This window comes from Lithobates pipiens, unplaced genomic scaffold, assembly GCF_037356315.1.
Source record: "Lithobates pipiens isolate NorthernLeopardFrog02 unplaced genomic scaffold, aLitPip1_a1.2 Scaffold_18, whole genome shotgun sequence".
NCBI classification, from domain to species: Eukaryota; Metazoa; Chordata; class Amphibia; order Anura; family Ranidae; genus Lithobates; species Lithobates pipiens.
Window position 1 is genome coordinate 375,125,492 of NW_027507758.1, and position 17,782 is coordinate 375,143,273.

The 17,782-nt window shown below is 43.3% G+C and overlaps 1 protein-coding gene across 2 annotated transcripts in view; it reads right to left on the reverse strand.

Annotated features, from left to right (window-relative positions):
• Positions 1 to 523: 523 nt before the first annotated feature.
• ECE2 (endothelin converting enzyme 2) overlaps positions 524 to 17,782 on the reverse strand; it is a 139,952-nt gene continuing 122,693 nt past the window's right edge. For both annotated transcript variants that reach the window (XM_077487732.1, XM_077487731.1), the window contains exons 10-19: positions 17,632 to 17,746; positions 17,374 to 17,484; positions 17,186 to 17,284; positions 15,400 to 15,477; positions 15,197 to 15,300; positions 13,839 to 13,949; positions 10,548 to 10,615; positions 1,789 to 1,979; positions 1,567 to 1,662; positions 524 to 1,453 (exon numbers count right to left, since the gene is read on the reverse strand). In XM_077487732.1, coding sequence (XP_077343858.1) covers positions 1,277 to 1,453; positions 1,567 to 1,662; positions 1,789 to 1,979; positions 10,548 to 10,615; positions 13,839 to 13,949; positions 15,197 to 15,300; positions 15,400 to 15,477; positions 17,186 to 17,284; positions 17,374 to 17,484; positions 17,632 to 17,746 — 1,150 coding nt within the window. In that variant the 3' untranslated portion in view covers positions 524 to 1,276. The remainder of the gene's footprint in view (positions 1,454 to 1,566; positions 1,663 to 1,788; positions 1,980 to 10,547; positions 10,616 to 13,838; positions 13,950 to 15,196; positions 15,301 to 15,399; positions 15,478 to 17,185; positions 17,285 to 17,373; positions 17,485 to 17,631; positions 17,747 to 17,782) is intronic.

The window sequence follows — 17,782 nt, forward strand, 5'->3', positions numbered from 1 at the left end:
GCTACGTCATCATGATAAAAACAAACTTTTACAAATCCTGTCTGTCACTAACAGATCACATCCATTTTTGTACCATCTATTACATCGTATCACCCATCATACAAACATAACAAATCACATAAAATGTATCATTACATTCATACCATATCATATTCATCTCACACTTTAACTTAAGATTTAAAGGAAACCTTTTTTGGGAGAACTACAAAGGTTGCCATTGCTGACCTCCTTCTGAAAATGCTGGTTTCATATTGATTCTCTGACATCTGTACTTTCAGGGTCCTAACCTGGAACAACCATGCGGATTAGAAAGTCTTAGTGAAGATAAAAGCAATCTGCATGCGTAATGGTCAACACCTCAGAAAGTTCAGAAGCTACTAATTTACCATGGCAGTCAGGGAACTATCATATATTTTCTAAAGAAGAGGTAAGCAATGGAAACCTCAATACATACTCACTACATGATTCCCCTAATGTAGAACTCCAGTTATTTCTTAAATTCATTTGGACAGAATATAAATTGTATTTATACTGCTGAGTCACCATTGAGAAAATCTCCCCTGAATTCCTGTTTTGTTATTGAATCTATCCAATAGGAGACGTGACAAAAATGCACCTTTATTGGGTGAGTGGGTAAAGTGTATAACCTCTGTGACAGTGTTGCAATGTAGGTCTCTGGTGGGGAAAATGGTTTTCTTTCCAATATGTCACCAGAACAGGAAGTGAGGGAAATCTAATAAAAGGTGAACAGCAATGAAACCTGACAATGGGTCTAACCCTTACCCACACTACCTTAAATCAAAGAAAAAAGAAAACTTTTGCTAGAGTTCTACTTGAATTGTTTTGTTTATCTAGACTGATGTGTAACAGGTTGAATAACCCTCTTCTTATATCTTTTGAGGATTTTGCTTCTTAATTGCCACAGCTATTCCAAAGGGTCTCACATTCTTTGCTGCATTTTTAAATAAGTGACTTTATACTATGAAATGCAGCATAAGCAAGATTCAATACATAGAGTAGAGCTGGTAACATAATAGGTCATGTCTTTACAAGCTGACAGAACTAAGAACCTAAGTGACCTTCACCTTGCAATTTTAGAAACTTTGAAACTTTAGAGATCAAACCACTTGAGTTCCTAAGAGATACAAGACAGGGGATGATTCAACCTACCAACACTTCCCATTAATGAATTATCCATTTTGGTAGAATTACCATTTAAAGTTAACCTCATGTATATGCAGAACAAGCAGCCATACTAATATGTGCATCTAGATTTTCACCATACATCACAGTATTTTCCTGGGTTCATTGGGGTCCCTTTGGGACAATTGAAATGTTCAGCAAAGTCTTTTGAGTTTGACAAGGTTCCAATCACTCTGAACTTTGCAGGACTGTGGGGATCCGTGACTAATCCTTCATGGCTACTCTCCGGAGTCCGTACAGAGCACCATACCTGCAAAAAAGATTGCGGAGAAAGCTTAGTGCCAACATGAATGTTCAAGCAAATCTAGGAACAATTACTGTCATTTGGGACAGTATCCATAGGCCAGTTCTTTGTCTTTTTACCTGTGCGAATCCTACAAAAAAGAGTTGGTGGTTGGATAGCCCAACTCCAGGCAATCGTTTCTCCTCACCATGTTTTTGCAGCCAAGATTTGTAAGCCTGAAACAAAAACATTGGCCATATGACATATAAAAGTAAATCATGCTAGGCTTCAATACCAAAAAATGTTAAACTATTATTCATAAAATCGGAACAATGATTAAGTTGATACAACGTGTCACTTACATGGTATGCTGCTTTTAGTCCTCCATTATCTGCTATGTTTTCCCCCAGTGTTTGTTTTCCATTGACCTTCTCTCCATTTACAGTGTAAGCATTGTACTGACTGACCATACACTCAGTACGGTTTTTAAATGCTTCCAAAGAAGAATTTTGCCACCATGGACGCAAATTTCCATCCTCATCATATTCTCGACCTGTAATGGAACATAATAGTGGATGACTGGGCTTAAGTGTACTTCAAAGGTAACCCATGTAAATCACTAGTGCCTTGACCAACAAAAACATACAGCATTGCTACTCATACTACTTATCATGTTTCTATAATTTCCACAACCATTGTCTCATAGACAAATATTTATTTGTTGCACAGGAGTAACTTGAAAAAATCCTGTATTGGTGCATGTATTAAGTGACACACTGTGCAGGTCTTGAATTAAGAGGTAAAGAAGTAAAGCTTTATACTAAAATTCTATTTAAGAACTAAGTCCCCATCCACCACATTTTCCCCAATATAATAAAATGCTGTGCTCCATTTCCTTAAAATCCAATTTGTTCAGCTGCTAACACCACTGTTCTCCCCAATTTGTCCTACACTTAGCAGGATGCACCTAGTCCCGGATGCTGGGCTCTGGAAATCCGCAAATTTGCTCATCCCTTTGCATGTGCAATCTGCTTGTTCTCACAGCTCAGTGGTTTTGCAAGTGTAAAGGAGAGTGGACTGTATATGCATGAATGAGAAGGGAGGCTTAGAGTGCTCATTCATGGACTTTTGGGGCTGTGCATCTGGCATCGGATACATGCATGCAGCCATCTGCAGGAAGGATTGGGAAGGACAGTGGTGTCAGAAGCTGAAAAAGGTGGACTTTTGTTTGTGTTTTCATATATTGGGGGCAGGATGGTGCATGTGGACTTTATTGTAAAATTAATCTCAAGGTGAACTTACACTTTAAGTCTTTCTCTGTCTTTCAATGGGCAAGAATACGTTTTAGTAGGTCGGCATACCACATCCACCTGGGCTAGTTGGGAGCAATGAGGATAACTGAAATGTTCTCTATTTTGCAAAGCTGGGGAAGAAGAAGTTTCAGTGGAGGAAAGGCAAAGATCAGAATTTACTGATCCCACAGAGCTACCAGAGCATCCGCTGCTTCCACAAGAGGATCCCTGTACCTAAAGTCAAACCTGTCTAGTTTGTTGTTGAACCTGTAAGCCAAGAGGTCAAAATCAGGCATCCCCTGCCTGTAAAACACGTCCTGAAACACCTCTGGATTTAGGTATCATTCCCTGGGTCTAGGTGCTGTCCACTGACTAAGTCTGCCTTCCAGTTGTCTATGCTTGGGATTTACAACAGACTAGGGAGGATAGTGAGGTTCTGCCCAGAACTGGATCTTATCTACGTTTCTTGCCACTGCAAGACTTCTGATAAGACTTAGGATTCTTCCCTGATATTTGATGTATGCCACTGTCAAACCCAGATCAGATCTAAGGGGAGCCCTGGCGGGGACACCTGATGTAAGGGAAGCCCTGGTGGAGATGCCTGATGTAAGGGGAGCTCTGGTGGCCAGACCTGATGTAAGGGGGAGCTCTGGTGAGAATACTTGATGTAAGAGGGAGCTCTGGTGGGCACACCTGATGTGAGAGGGAGCTCTGGTGGGCACACCTTATGTAAGGGGGAGCTCTGGTGGGGACATCTGATGTAAGGGGGTGCTCTGTTGGGGACACCTGATATTAGGGAAGCCCTGGTGGGGACACCTAAAGTAAGGGGGGCCCTGGGTGGACGAGAGACACCTGATGTAAGGTGACCTCTGGTGGGCACACCTGATGTAAGGTGGAGCTTTGGTGGGCACACCTGATGTAAGAATGAGCTCTGGTGGGAACACTTAATGTAAGAGGGAGCTCTGGTGAGCACAACTGATGGAAGGGGGGCTTTGGTCGGCACACCTGATGTAAGAATGAGCTTTGGTGGGGACACCTGATGTAAGGGGTAGCTCTGGTGGGCACACCTGATGTAAGAGGGAGCTCTGGTGGGGACACCTGATGTAAGGGGAGCTTTGGTGGGGACACCTGATGTAAGGGGGAGCTCTGGTGGGGACACTTGATGTAAGGGAGAGCTCTGGTGTGCACACCTGATACAAGAGTGAGCTTTGGTGGGCACACCTGATGTAAGGCGGAGCTCTGGTGGGCACACCTGATGTAAGGGGGGCTTTGATGGGGATACCTGATGTAAGGGGGAGCTCTGGTGGGCACACCTGATGTAAGGAGGGACTCTGATAGGGATACCAGATGTAAGGGGGATACACTGATGGGGACACCAGATATAAAGGGGAAGCTCTGATGGGGCACCAGATGTAAGGTGGTTCTTGTGGTGAGAACACCCGATGTAAGGGGGCACTCTGATGGGGACATCAGATATTAACGGGGGCTCTGATAGGGGCATCTGATGTAAGGGGGAGCTCTGGTGGGAATGTCTGATGTAAGGAGGGACTCTGCTGGGGACACCTGATGTAAGGAGGGACTCTGCTGGGGACACTTGATGGCATCTAGTGGCAAGCGACATGGCAAGTGACACACTCAGGGCTCCCACTGATTCTGCATTATGGTTAGTTGATTTATTTCCTTTTATATAACAGTAATAATATAAATAATGCGTTTCAATCATCCTGACACCATAACAACCATGGTGTTGCAATGATTGAAGCGCTAACACCAGGTGTTTTGGAGTATCTTTATCTGCTGATTGTAAAACTTTCTGGAATATACATATTTCTATTGTGGTGTAGGATCTGGGCCTGCTGTCCCTCCTGATCTAAAAGGGGGCTCTGGTGGGCACACCTGATGTAAGGGAGGCTCTGGTGGGCACACCTGATGTAAGGGGGGCTCTGGTGGGCACACCTGATGTAAGAGGGAGCTCTGGTGGGCACTCCAGATGTAAGCAGGGTACCCTGATGGGGATACCAGATGCAAGAGGGAGCTCTGGTGGGCACACCAGATGTAAGAAGGGTACTCTGATGGGGACACCAGATGTAAGGGGGGACTCTGATGGGGACACCAGACGTAAGCGGGTACTATGAGTGGGCACACCTGATATAATATACACCGCTCCTTCCCATTGAAATCAATAGGGCACCATGGCTATACCACCGGCAGCGCTTTGTGGTGGTTTTAACGCTTTCTCTGCCGCTAGCAGGGGGGTAAAACCGCCCCGCTAGCAGCCGAATACCGCCACTAAAACGACTACTAAAACGCCACTAAAAATAGCGTCTTTTTACCACCGATACTGCTCCCACCCCAGTGTTAAAGGTGCCTAAGTCTTAATGGCACTACCACACCCCTTGCTTATGCACTCATTCACCTGCAGCAAAATATCATGCGTTCTGATGCAGCACAATTTTTTAAAAAAAGATACAGGTTTCACATCTATTTGTACTACATTTTGATTTTCAATTGTTTTGTATTCTATGAAAGAAAATAAAAATTCAGCGTGCGACTAAAGTGTTTGGGGTTTGGATTGAAGAAAAGGTGGCAACCCTACTGTAAACAGCTGCATTAAATAGTACAATCAGAGAGACAAGCTCTAACAGTGATGTGGAGCAGTCTTTCTTGAAGAAAAAAGTTTGATCAAAGATCAAAAAAAGGGTGATATCAAAAGTAAGTTAGTCTTTCACACAGCAGAGCTGAAGAAATATGTCCATCCTCTTAAAATGCTAGCAAAAACTAACGCATGCTGATAGTGAGAAGTGTTATCCTGGGCTGGCCTACAGTTTGTTGTTTTCCAGTCCTCCTATAGGAGGCAGTACACACAGTCAGACTTTCCGACGGAAATTGTGCGTTTGGAGCGTGTTGTCAGAAATTCCATCTGACTTTTTCCATCGGAATTTCCGACACACAAAGTTTGAGATCTGGATCTAAAATTTCCCGACAACAAAATCTGATCGCGTAAATTCTGATTGTGTGTAGACAATTCCGAAGCACAAAGTGCCACGCATGCTCCGAATAAATTACGAGACGGAAGCTATTGACTACTGGCTATTGAACTTCCTCTTTTTTAGTCCCATTGTGTTGTATGTCACTACGTTTTTGAGAATTTCCGACAACCTTGTGCAACTGTGTGTATGCAAGACAAGTTTGAGCCAACATCCGTTGGAAAAAATTTGATGGATTTTGTTGTCGGAATGTCTGATCGTGTGTACAGGGCATTAGGCTTCCTGTGTCTCTCAATGGACACAGGAAGAAAGAAACATCCTTTATTTAAGACCTGAGCAATTCTGGCATCCATTTTTTACACTGCTTTGGGTTAGCTGTTAATATCTTTTTATTATGAAAGATATCAATAGTAATGTCATAGGTACAAATAGGCTTTCTATTGGCAGTAAAATTATATAAATATTTATTTGTGTTTTTAAGAATATATTGGCAAAATAAAATATAATATACAGTATTTAGTAGTTGTCCCTGACTAAAACTGAAGTTTTAACCTTTTTATTTCTGTACAGCTTTCGTTACTTTACTTACCTGTAATGACGTATGTCCCACGCAGTCTGCTGAATTCTCAAGAAGTCTTCACCTGTCCTCTTTGTGCTACTGAACATGGGAGTTAACAACTTTGGGTCTCCAGGCTCAGCTGCACTAAAGATGATCCAATGGGGACATGCCCCCTTTTGCTCTCTCCTTCAGGCTTGGTTCAGACTGATGTGATTTCAGATGTGACTTGGGTCGCACTGTATCGCATGACAATGGAAATAAAATGGCTTCCAATGCTGACTGTTCACATCAATGCAGCCCAGCTGCAATGCAAATTTGGGGAAGGGTCATGTGCTCTGCTGGCTTCCAAATCAGATTCTGATAAGCTCCTCCCGCATCCCCACAACCACAACATCGGGACAAGGTGCTTTGCCAGAGCGCCCCACCAGGCTTTCCTGGCCTGGTGGGCTGCATGCTCAGATAAGGGTCTGTTATGGAATTTTTTTGGGGGGTCCTCATGCCTTTTTTTTTTGGCATGTGGTTCCCTTTAAAATTCATATCAGACCAAAGGGCCAGTATGGATTTTGAGGGGACACCATGCATTTTTTTCCTGGTGTGGGGTCCCCCTTAAAATCCATACCAGACAGGAAGGGTCTGATATAGATTGGGGAAAGACCGCCAAATTGTTTTTTTTGTTGTTTAACGCCAGCTCTTTTGTTGACATTCTTCTGTCAACAGGGAATCCCCATTGACAGCAGGAATAAGTCATCATTGTTAGGATGTTAACAGATGCTGGCTGGGAAAACATGCATTAAAAACATATCAGAAATGCACGGAATTGCACTGCAGGTGCACTACAAAATCGCATTGAAAATTAGATCAAAAGTGCACTGCACTAGTGTGAACCTAGCCTCATTGAGAAATATTTTTTCACTGATTACACTGCCCATAACATGATCTGTGAATGGGCATGCTTGCCAACTGTCCCGAATTTCCTGGGACATTCCTGTGATTTAGACCTTTGTCCCAGTCTTACCGTTTGCCATGAAATGTCCCAGGAAATTATTTTTTTCTTGATTTTTTTTTCTTTCCCGCCACCGCTAGAGGTCCGCGGCATTGGCCAATTCTGTCAGTATCGCCATTTTACAGAAGGCCAGCTGGAGCATTTCTATTGGCAGCCGCTTTCTGTCCGCCCAGGCTCCGCCTCTTGGTTCTGTAAATGGCTCGGTGACCAACACACCATCCTGAGTGGCGCCGATGCCTGATGGAGAGTTCTGGCTCCTGGCGCCGGCTATCCCTGAGTGAGACTGGTCTATCTCACTCTCACTGGCTGCCTCCTGTCCCAAGTGCGCCGCCTGGAGAGTCAGTGACAAGTGGCAAGCAACTCTCTGGGCAGCTGCACACTGACTCCTGTCTGCTTCCTGCCCAGGTGCATAAGGGGGCGTGGGTTGTCCTGGGGTTGTTTGTACAGATGGTGGGTGGGTTGTCCTGGCGAGGGTTTGTACTGATGGTGGGGGTTGTCCTGGGGGAGGGGTTTGTACTGATGGGGTGCGGGTTGTCCGGAGGGGGTTTGTACAGATGGGGGTTGTACTGATGTGTCTTGTACTGACAGGGGGGTTGTACTGGTGGGGGGTGGGTTGTCCAGGGGGGTTGTACTGCTGGGGGTGGCTTGTCCTGGGGGGTTTGTACTGATGAGGGGATGGGTTGTCCTGAGGATTTGTACTGATGGGGGTGGGTTGTCCTGGGGGGTCTGTACAGATGGAGGGGTGCGTTGTCTTGGGGGGTCTGTACTGATGGAGGAGGGTGGTGGTATATCCTGAGGGGGTCTATACTGATGGATGTGGGTCTGCACTGTGGGGGGTCTATAATGATGGAGGTGGGTCTGTACTGCTGAGGGGGTCTATACTGAAGGAGGGGGGTCTATACTGATCGAGGAGGGTCTGCATTAAAGGGGGTCTATACTGATGGAGGGGGGGTCTGCACTGAGGGAGTCTATACTGATGGAGGGGGGTCTGCACTGAGAGGGGTCTATACTGATTTAGGAGTGTCTGCACTAAAGGGGGCCTATACTGAAGGAGTAGGGACTGCACTGAGAGGGGTCTGCACTGAGAGAGGGGGTCTGTACTGTACGAGGAGGGGGTCTGTACTGAGGGAGGGGATCTGTACTGAGGGAGGACTATAGTAGATGAGGCTACCATGTTTTTCCGCACTGGGTGACACCAACCCTAGTAATGCCACTGATAACTGGGGATACCTGATGTAAGGAGAGACTCTACTGGGGGGCACCTGATGTAAGGAAGGGACTCTGCTGGGGGCACCTGATGTAAGAAGGAAATCTGCTGGGGACACCTGATGTCAGGAGGGATTCTACTGGGGGCATCTGATGTAAGGCAGGACTCTGCTGGGATTACCTGATGTAAGGAGGGACTTTGCTTGGGACACCTGATGTAAGGAGGGACTCTGCTGGAGGCACCTGATGTAAGGAGGGAATCTGATGGGGACACCTAATGTAAGGAGGGAATCTGCTGGGGACACCTGATGGCATCTAGTGGCAAGCGACATGGCAAGTGACACACTCAGGGCTCCCACTGATTCTGCATTATGGTTAGTTGATCTATTTCCTTTTATATTACAATGTAATAATATAAATAATGCATTTCAATCATCCTGACACCATAACAACCATGGTGTTGCGATGATTGAAGCGCCAACACCAGGTGTTTTGGAGTATCTTTATCTGCTGATTGTAAAACTTTCTGGAATACACATATTTCTATTGTGGTGTAGGATCTGGGCCTGCTGTCCTTCCATCCCTCTTTCTTTCCTTCCTTCTCTCTCCTTCCCTCCCTATTTTTATTTCCTTCTTCTTCCCACTACAGCACACCTACAAACGAATGCCGCACACCCTAATTATAATAAGACCCCGCTTACAGAGAAAAAAGTGTCCCCATAAATTTTTTGACAATGTAGGCCACTATGAATGGGGGAGAAAATCTTCCGACTGATCAGACTTCCCCATTCACAGATTATGTTGTTGACAGTGTAACCAGAATAGAACATTTCTCAATGAAGGAGCAGGTGAGCCCAGAGACCCGAAGCCGTTAACCCCACAGTGCCAAAAATTCAGCATGAGGAAGAGGACAGGAAAGATTTCTACAAAATGCGGCAGCCTGCACATCATAGGACATACTTCCTGATGATGTATGCACATCATGGGACATATTTCATACTTCATAACATACTTCTAAAAAATCTATATAGATTTCTAAATTATAAGGTAGGTCATACAGTATACAATTTTCTTTCTTTCAGCCACAGGTTGAAGGAAAAAAAATAGCTTGATTTCCTCATCAACACAGTCAGTGTTGATGAGGGAATACCTCCCATAGCATTATTGTGTTCTGCTGGCAGGGAGCCTTTCCCACTGGCAGAATACAATGATCACTGTGCGCTGCTGTAACCGATAGCAATGATCTTGCAAAAAAAACCTGACAGCCTGCCCATAGATGGATCGAAATCTGGTTGGTATTTGCGGAACGGGCCGAATTTGGATCCATCTGTGACGGGCTTAAACCACATACCTGTTAAAACTATTTTGTTGGAGTTTTTAGCATGCACAAAGGCAGATAAATGCTATTTACACACAAATAAATCTTGCCCCACAGCTAGAAAATGAAATGAAGACTTTTTGCAACAATATTTTTTAAATTGAATAGGATGGAAGATGTAGGTGATGATTAATGTCATATAATTATGTCTAATACTATATTTCTGGACATTTGAATATTAAACACAGCATATGTGGAATTCATGACAGGAGGATGCACTGCTCAAATCATCTCCGTTTTAGCTTCAGATGGTAAATCTAGTTCTCCTCTATACACTCCACGAGGTGACAAAAGGCAGCAGCACCTCAGATGCCCTAAATGTCTCTTTATTTATTACTCATATGCTCATTACTTCAGCATACTGTATACTGACTTAACATCCTTAGTTGTCATTCAGTACCATTGTAGCTAAATAGGAATTTCAGGCATTTGAAGTGCTGTTACGTTATGTTACATTGAACAACATACTATTTGCACATTTTGTTAGTGTTTTTTTCTTTCACAAAAGTTTAGCTTTATTTTAAAAATGTGTAAATTAAACCTAATGTGTGTGGTTATTTTTTTTTTTTTTTACATTACCTTGAACTGCTAAATCAGTAATGCCAGATATAAAACATTCAAAACAATGGCATCTATCAATCAACCTGAACACCACTTCTAGCTACAGATCATCTGACTGCATAATTTGTCACAAACCTTGATCATCAAATGCATGCGTCAGTTCGTGTCCCATCACCACCCCAATACCCCCGAAATTTAGAGCCCTGAAGAAGAAGAGGAAACAAAAGCATGAGTGAGAGGAGACATGCACTAGCAATGCAAAAGAACAGCTTTGTGTGGTATTAGTGCTGTGGTTTAGATCTTAATGGCAATAAAGGTCAGTAGAATAGTTGTGAAAAAAAGCGAGTGATAATTTAAAGATTAGACCCTGCTATCTGATATAGAGTTACCATAGAAAGACATAGCAATGAAATGATCAACATTTTAAATTTTTTTTATTTTAACTATATGCTTGTTGCATCTGTTTCCACCTGAAACTTTTTTCAGATAAACAGAGGTTGGAACGTGCATATTGTGAGTGGATCGCAGAGCGAATACCTGGTTCATAGAATGGAGCAGTTTTGATTACAATTTTGATTTTTGGCAGTTTTAATTTACTTTTTTCCCATGACTTTAGGTACTGCAAAAAACATCAGTGGCTGTTTTACATCCCTTCCAAGCATGCCACTAATTTAAACATAGTACCTGGTGTTTGCTTTGATATCATTTACAATAAATACCTGTGAAAAAAGGAAATTCTAACATTTGCTTAATGGTTTCTAACATCTAAAATATCCCAGTAAAAAAAGAAAATCCCTAAGGCAGCCTTTTCAACCTGTTTAGAGGAACCCATTAAATTGTTTTCAGATCTCAGGGAAACCCCACTAAAATTATTAGATCTATAGCACAAGGTACATTTGGTAGGTTGTACAGAGTTTAAAATAAAAGAATAAGGTTCACATAATAATTAATAATCAAAATGGATAATAATCTCTTTAATTGTTGTTAGCTGCAGATCATCAGTCCAAGGTAGGATTCAGTATACAGAGGGGATAGGCTCAGTAGTAACTCTGGTCCAAATGAAATTGGCTCTTTTGAAATTGTATGCACCAGCTGTGATTGACATCCCCTGAACCCACAATGGGTGTTGCGGGAGACTAGGCATCTGCAGATAGGAAGTGTGCCTGCAGCAATGCCTTTTTAATGAAAATGTAGCAACACACAGTGATGATGGTAGAGTAACATAGCTTTTTACCATGCACCAGAGGCATAAACAGATGGGCCAAAATAGGTGAGGCTGAAGTTCTTTAATAAATTAAACCTAGCCTGTGAAAGAAGTTGATGTATACCTTTTTGGGGCCCATGTCTTAAAGCTCTGCTGTGTTTCAGATATCAAGGAGTTGCATGTAACCGACACTTCAAGGTATGTCAAATACCTACTGGCACCTTTGCCACCCAGGATATAGGAGCTAGCAATAGGAACCACAACATGTGGCAGGGTATATATCATCTTCTTTTACAGTCTTGGTTTAATTCAATTTGGTGCACTTACTAGCAGTCAATTTCACATAATTAGGCCTCAACCAACACTCAACTTGACCCTTAAATTTCACCTTCTCCCCATATTTTAAGCAAACTTGTAATGAGAGAAACATAGAGGTTGCCATTGCTGACTTATTATGAAAACACTAGCAGCCTGACTGAAATACTGACCTTCTGGCTTCAATTCTTTGCATTATTTACCTTAAACAATCATGCAGATATGGACAATTTCTATAAAGTCCTTGATCTGTATTCTTGTTTCAGGTTGATGGCTTGAAGTGTTGAAGCCAATGGGTCAACATAAACCCAGCTGAACGAAAACAACTGAGCCGATTTCCCCATCCACACATTCAAGATTAATGGGGAAATCTTCCACACTGTGTCTTTGTATTCTGACAGTGGGACTCCCCCGCCGGCAGAATACACTGATCAGCGCTTGCGCTGATTGAATGCTGCTTTTCCAGCAGGACAGTTCCACAGAAGTTGTCAGTATCTTAAAATGCCATTGCTTCTTAGGCAGCTGCAAGTATTGTACAACTCTGGGTGTGCGGAATACCCCTTTCCCCGCCACACACAGTAGTTCCTCTCGCCGGGTCATATACAGGACGTACAAGCTGGTGGGAGGAACCGCTATGTGTTATGGGGGAAATAGGTGAATTCCCCATACAGTATTGGCAGCAAAGCTGCAACATTTCACAGCCTAAGCCAACATAAAAGTATGTATACTGTATTTCTCTTCTTTTAAGAGGTATGGTTTTGGCAGCAGTTCAAACACAACAGTGGAAGACTCATGAGTAAGTTCTGCTTAGTGTGAAACACGTAAGGCCGCGTACACACGCGGGGACTGTTCGCCCAACTTTGTCCGCTGAACAGTGTTTCGGCGGACAGTCCGCTCGTGTGTGGGCTTTCAGCGGACAGTTTCAGCGAACAGTCTGCTGAACAAAGTTTTTCGGAAATTCCGAAAAACTGTCCGCTGAAACTTGGTTTCAGCGAACAGTCCCCTCGTGTGTAGGCTTGTTCGTCAAACTAAGTTCCGCGCATGCTCAGAAAGGATTTACACGCCGAAAGTTGTAATGCAGTGTATAGGACGTCGTATTTTCCGTCCCGTCGTACGTGCCGTTCACGTCATCGCGCACGGTTTCAGCAAACTGTTCGTTCGTCGTGTGTGGGCAAGTCCGTCCATGCTAATTTTGAGCGGACTGTTTGCTGAAACTGTTTGACGGACAAAGTTGAGCGAACAGTCCCCGCGTGTGTACGCGGCCTAAGACTTTTGTAGCTTCTTGTATGGACCTTAACCCGATGCAATAAAGAATATATGCTTTTGTTCCATCATCCACTATTATATTTGGACAGTTTTATGCAGTGATGATCTGGACAAACTACTCAGGCTACTTATTGTGGGCAAGGGCAAATCAACTTGGAGCAATACTAAACTAAACTTTGCAAAATGATTTAGGGCTTCAAGTGACTTTTTGCTGACAGGGTCACTGTAATCCAGAAAACCATAACCTTAATCCCCCAAATACCTGACTAACATGAGCCCAATTTGTAACAAAGAACTAACGTCTATAGTAGCATACTTACCTAATAATGTGCCTCGAGCAGCAGCACTAAAAACTGCTAGAGCACTGAAATGCCAGATGGATTGTATTCCAAGGTTCATAATCATTTATATTCATTTGATTCTCTTTTACATGCTTGCAGATCAAAATACGTTCAATCTACTGTTTAGAGAATAAGGTATTTTTATTCTATGATAATATGTTAAATATTATTAAAGTAGAGAAAACATTTTAATACAGTATGTGTATATTTAAAGCAAGTAAAGACATTGCAGTGGCACTTAAATACCTGCGTAGTATTTGACAATAGGCATTGTTCGGCTGGTAAATTCAACATACGTACTTTGGATGTGTGGGAGCATAGAATGGAGCCTGAAGTATGCCTGCTGGAAAGACTATTTCATTCTTATTTGGCAGGTAATAGGCATTGACAGTCTGGGGTGTCATACTCCATCTGCAAAAATATTGGAAACATAAATGCCTATTCTGTACATGACAGCTGTATAAACAATACATACAGGAGAGTCAGATGTGGCAAGCAAGTTATTTTTTATTTGTTTCTGTGCTGGGAACTGGATAACATTATGTGGTTTCCCTGTGGTTGTGATTTTGAAAAAGATGCAGGGACCTTTTCCCTGCATTTGCCATAGGTACATCAGCCCATTAAAAAAATAGGCTGCTGTGCCCGCACAAACACGGCCGCTGGGAAACCAGCAAAGTGTGAAAGTAAAGTACCGTATATACTCGAGTATAGGCCGACCCGAATATAAGCCGAGGCCCCCAATTTACCCCCCAAAAAACTGGCAAACTTATTGACTCGTGTATAAGCCGAGGGTAAGACATGCCTGTCCATCCCTGTGTGTGTGTCCGTCCATCCCTGTGTGTCCGTCCATCCCTGTGTGTCCGTCCATCCCTGTGTGTCCGTCCATCCATCCCTGTGTGTGTGTGTGTCCATCCATCCATCCATCCCTGTGTGTGTGTGTCTCCATCCATCCATCCATCCATCCATCCCTGTGTGTGTGTGTCTCCATCCATCCATCCATCCCTGTGTGTGTGTGTATCCATCCGTGTGTGTGTGTGTGTGTGTGTGTGTGTGTGTGTGTGTGTGTGTGTGTGTGTGTGTCCAGCCTACCTGTGTCCCGAGCCTTTGTCCCGAGCCTCCGTCCCGTGCCGAGCCTCCTTGCCTCCGTGCCTCGCCGCCGTGCCTTGCCTCCGTCCCGTCCCGTCCCGTCCCGTGCCGTGCCTTGCCTTGCCTCCGTCCCGTGCCCTCTTCGTTCGTCGGCGCCTCGGCGGCCATTGTAAAATTCAAAAGCTGCGCCGCCGCCTTCGCCTGTGATAGGCGGAACACTGAATTTCCCAGCAGCCTGTGTTCCGCCTATCACGTACATCGTATCATCCTCGTCCGTAGTACGAGGATGATACGATGTCCGTGATAGGCGGAACACAGGCTGCTGGGAAATTCAGTGTTCCGCCTATCACAGGCGAAGGCGGAGCCGGAGGCGCGGCTTTTGAACTATAGAATGGCCGCTGTCTGTCTGCTCGACACGCTGATCGAGCGGGCAGACAGCGATGACTCGAGTATAAGCCGAGGGGGGCACTTTCAGCCTCAAAAAAGAGGCTGAAAATCTCGGCTTATACTCGAGTATATACGGTATGTGTAAATCAACTTGTCTGGAGAATCAAATCTTAAAGCATTCTTACTGTTCTCGGTTTGGTGGCTTCCTTAATTGTTCAGCCATTAGTTTGGCTGAAAAGTTATAGAAATTCAACATGTTCTGAAAGAAAGAGTCCTCAGCCACCTCAAACTGGGAGTAAAAAGACAGAAAAAAAAAAACCAACATTACTGTTAATTCAATTATAAAATTCACGTTTGAGTTTTTCCCTTTTATCTAATATCTTCTTACCCCATCATACACCTCATCCAATTCTTTTGTGTCCAGAATGAAGTCAGGAAATCCAATCATGTCATATATGGCATCTGCCTAAAACATCAGACAAAGATTATCATTGCCGAGCCCTGCATAATTATACATGGATGTTGACATGTCTTCAGTTTTCCCACCCCCCTGTGTTTCCCTTAATAATAATAAAAAAAATTATATATCCTTTATTTCCTAGTTAAAGCAGTTTATTGAATTCAAGTGATGATTGGTGGTCAATAAGAAGATTGATTAAATGCACACACATATGTGGTCCTTATACCATTCTTCTTGTAGCTAGTTATCATTTAATCAGAATCTGTGGACAACGTTTGTTCTCTCCAGATGTCATAAAATTGGCCACTGGCTAATATGAGGATAAAACATAACAAAGGACTGGGTCTTGTAGCCACTGAACTGGTACCACACATTTACTATATTTCTCATCTATTAACTTCCCCCAGACCCCTTTATTTGTTCAAACATATTGTTTTTTTAATCCACTCCTGCCCCCTCATTGTTAAAGCTGAACTTCAAGGCAAACTGCTACATACACAAATTAAATACTAATGCGGGAGTTCTTTGCTTACCAACCAGGACTGAATCTAGCTAGTCTGATGCAGGGATGCAGTAAAAAATGTCAGGGGGCAAAGGATGGGATGTCAACAGGGCAGTGTATAGAAACAGGAATCAACAGGGCAGTGTACAGAAACAGGAATCAACAGGGCAGTATACAGAAACAGGAATCAACAGGGCAATGTACAGAAACAGGAATCAATAGTGCAGTGTACAGGGGGTCAGGAGGGCAGAGGACAAAGGGCAGCAGGGCAGTGTGTAGTGGGTCAACAGGGCAGAGGATGGGAGGTCGGCATGTGAGTGTACAGTGTCAGTAGAGAAGAGAATAGGGGTCAGTAGGGCAGAAGACAGGGGTCAGTAGGGTGAAGAATAGGGGTCAGCAGAGCCACGGACAGGGGTTAGTAAGGAAGAGGTCAGGGGTCAGTAGGGCAGAGGATGGGCAGTCAACAGGGGAGTATACAGCGGGGTTAGCAGGGCAGAGGAGGTTTAATTTGTTTCTGAAGGAAACAGTATAACCAATATGTAAACATTGACAATATTAGCAATATTGTCTTTACAATATTGGCTTCACAATTAAAAAGTCAAGACAGAATGACAAGACTAGAATTATGAAAGACATGAAGCACCCTGGGACAGAACAGAAAAGTTCTGTGGTTGGCCAGTAGGGGGTCTTAAAGGGGAATTGAACAGAATCTGTGTTTACTGTATATAAAAACACATATACCACAGTCCTTGTAACCAGAGAATACTAATTACTGTGCCACAACTGACACTCTCACAGACACAAATAAACCTCAGGACAAAAGATCATTTTTTTTATATTAACATTTCCACTACATATGTTTTTTTGCACAGAAAAAATATGTTTTTGTCTTATGCACCGGCCAAATTTCGATCCATGTATGGACAGGCTGGTTGTACAGAAGATGATCCAATGATCAACTTATGTACAACCAGCCTCTAGGAAAATTTCCACATGATCAGTGCCGCCGCTTGTGGCCAGCAGCAGTGACTCATGTATTCTGAAGGCAGGGAAGTCTCCCCGTTGTCAGAACACAATACCTCAGCGGGAGGTGGAACGGAAAAAAAATGAAACCTTTAAATCGATGAGTTTAGTTCTGCTTTAACTAACTGACATTCACAAGTGCCTGGATGTGGAATGATAACTGAAAGAATTAACAGTGAAGTACAACACCTTCTCCTTAGCTGTTCTCTTTGTCTTCTCATCCATCCATGATAAACTTGCTAAAGTGAATTCAAAGGCTGTTCGGATTTCAGCAATCATCTGCTCTGCCTAAAAGTAATTGAATTCAAAATTATTGCTGCTCCTTGAACACTAATATACAATTATTTCAGGGGTTGCATCCAATCATGAGCACTTACAATTGTTTTACTGTTCTTATCAAATGTCGATTTAACAAACAGAGATCCCAGAGAAAATCCAAGAGTATCATCTGTATTGGATAAACAGGTCTGCCAGCGAGGGGTACAGGACTGCAATCAAGAGGAACAAAATGAGCAAATGACAGTGCAATGCAGTGGAAACTGCATTTGCACTTTAGTGTTGAACATCTTGTGCTTTCAGAAATAAGGGCAAGCCTAGCTGGAAGAATCTAGGGAAAAATTACTTTGTAATAGTACCTTTTTGGCCCCATACAGTGACTCAAGCAGCTTATCCTGAGCTTTCTCAAAACGGGAATCCAGACTGGGTGACATTTTTTGGACCAGATTCCAAATCAAGTAATTGTTTAAGATCCTAAAAATTTAGAAAAGAGAGAAAACATAGAAGGTT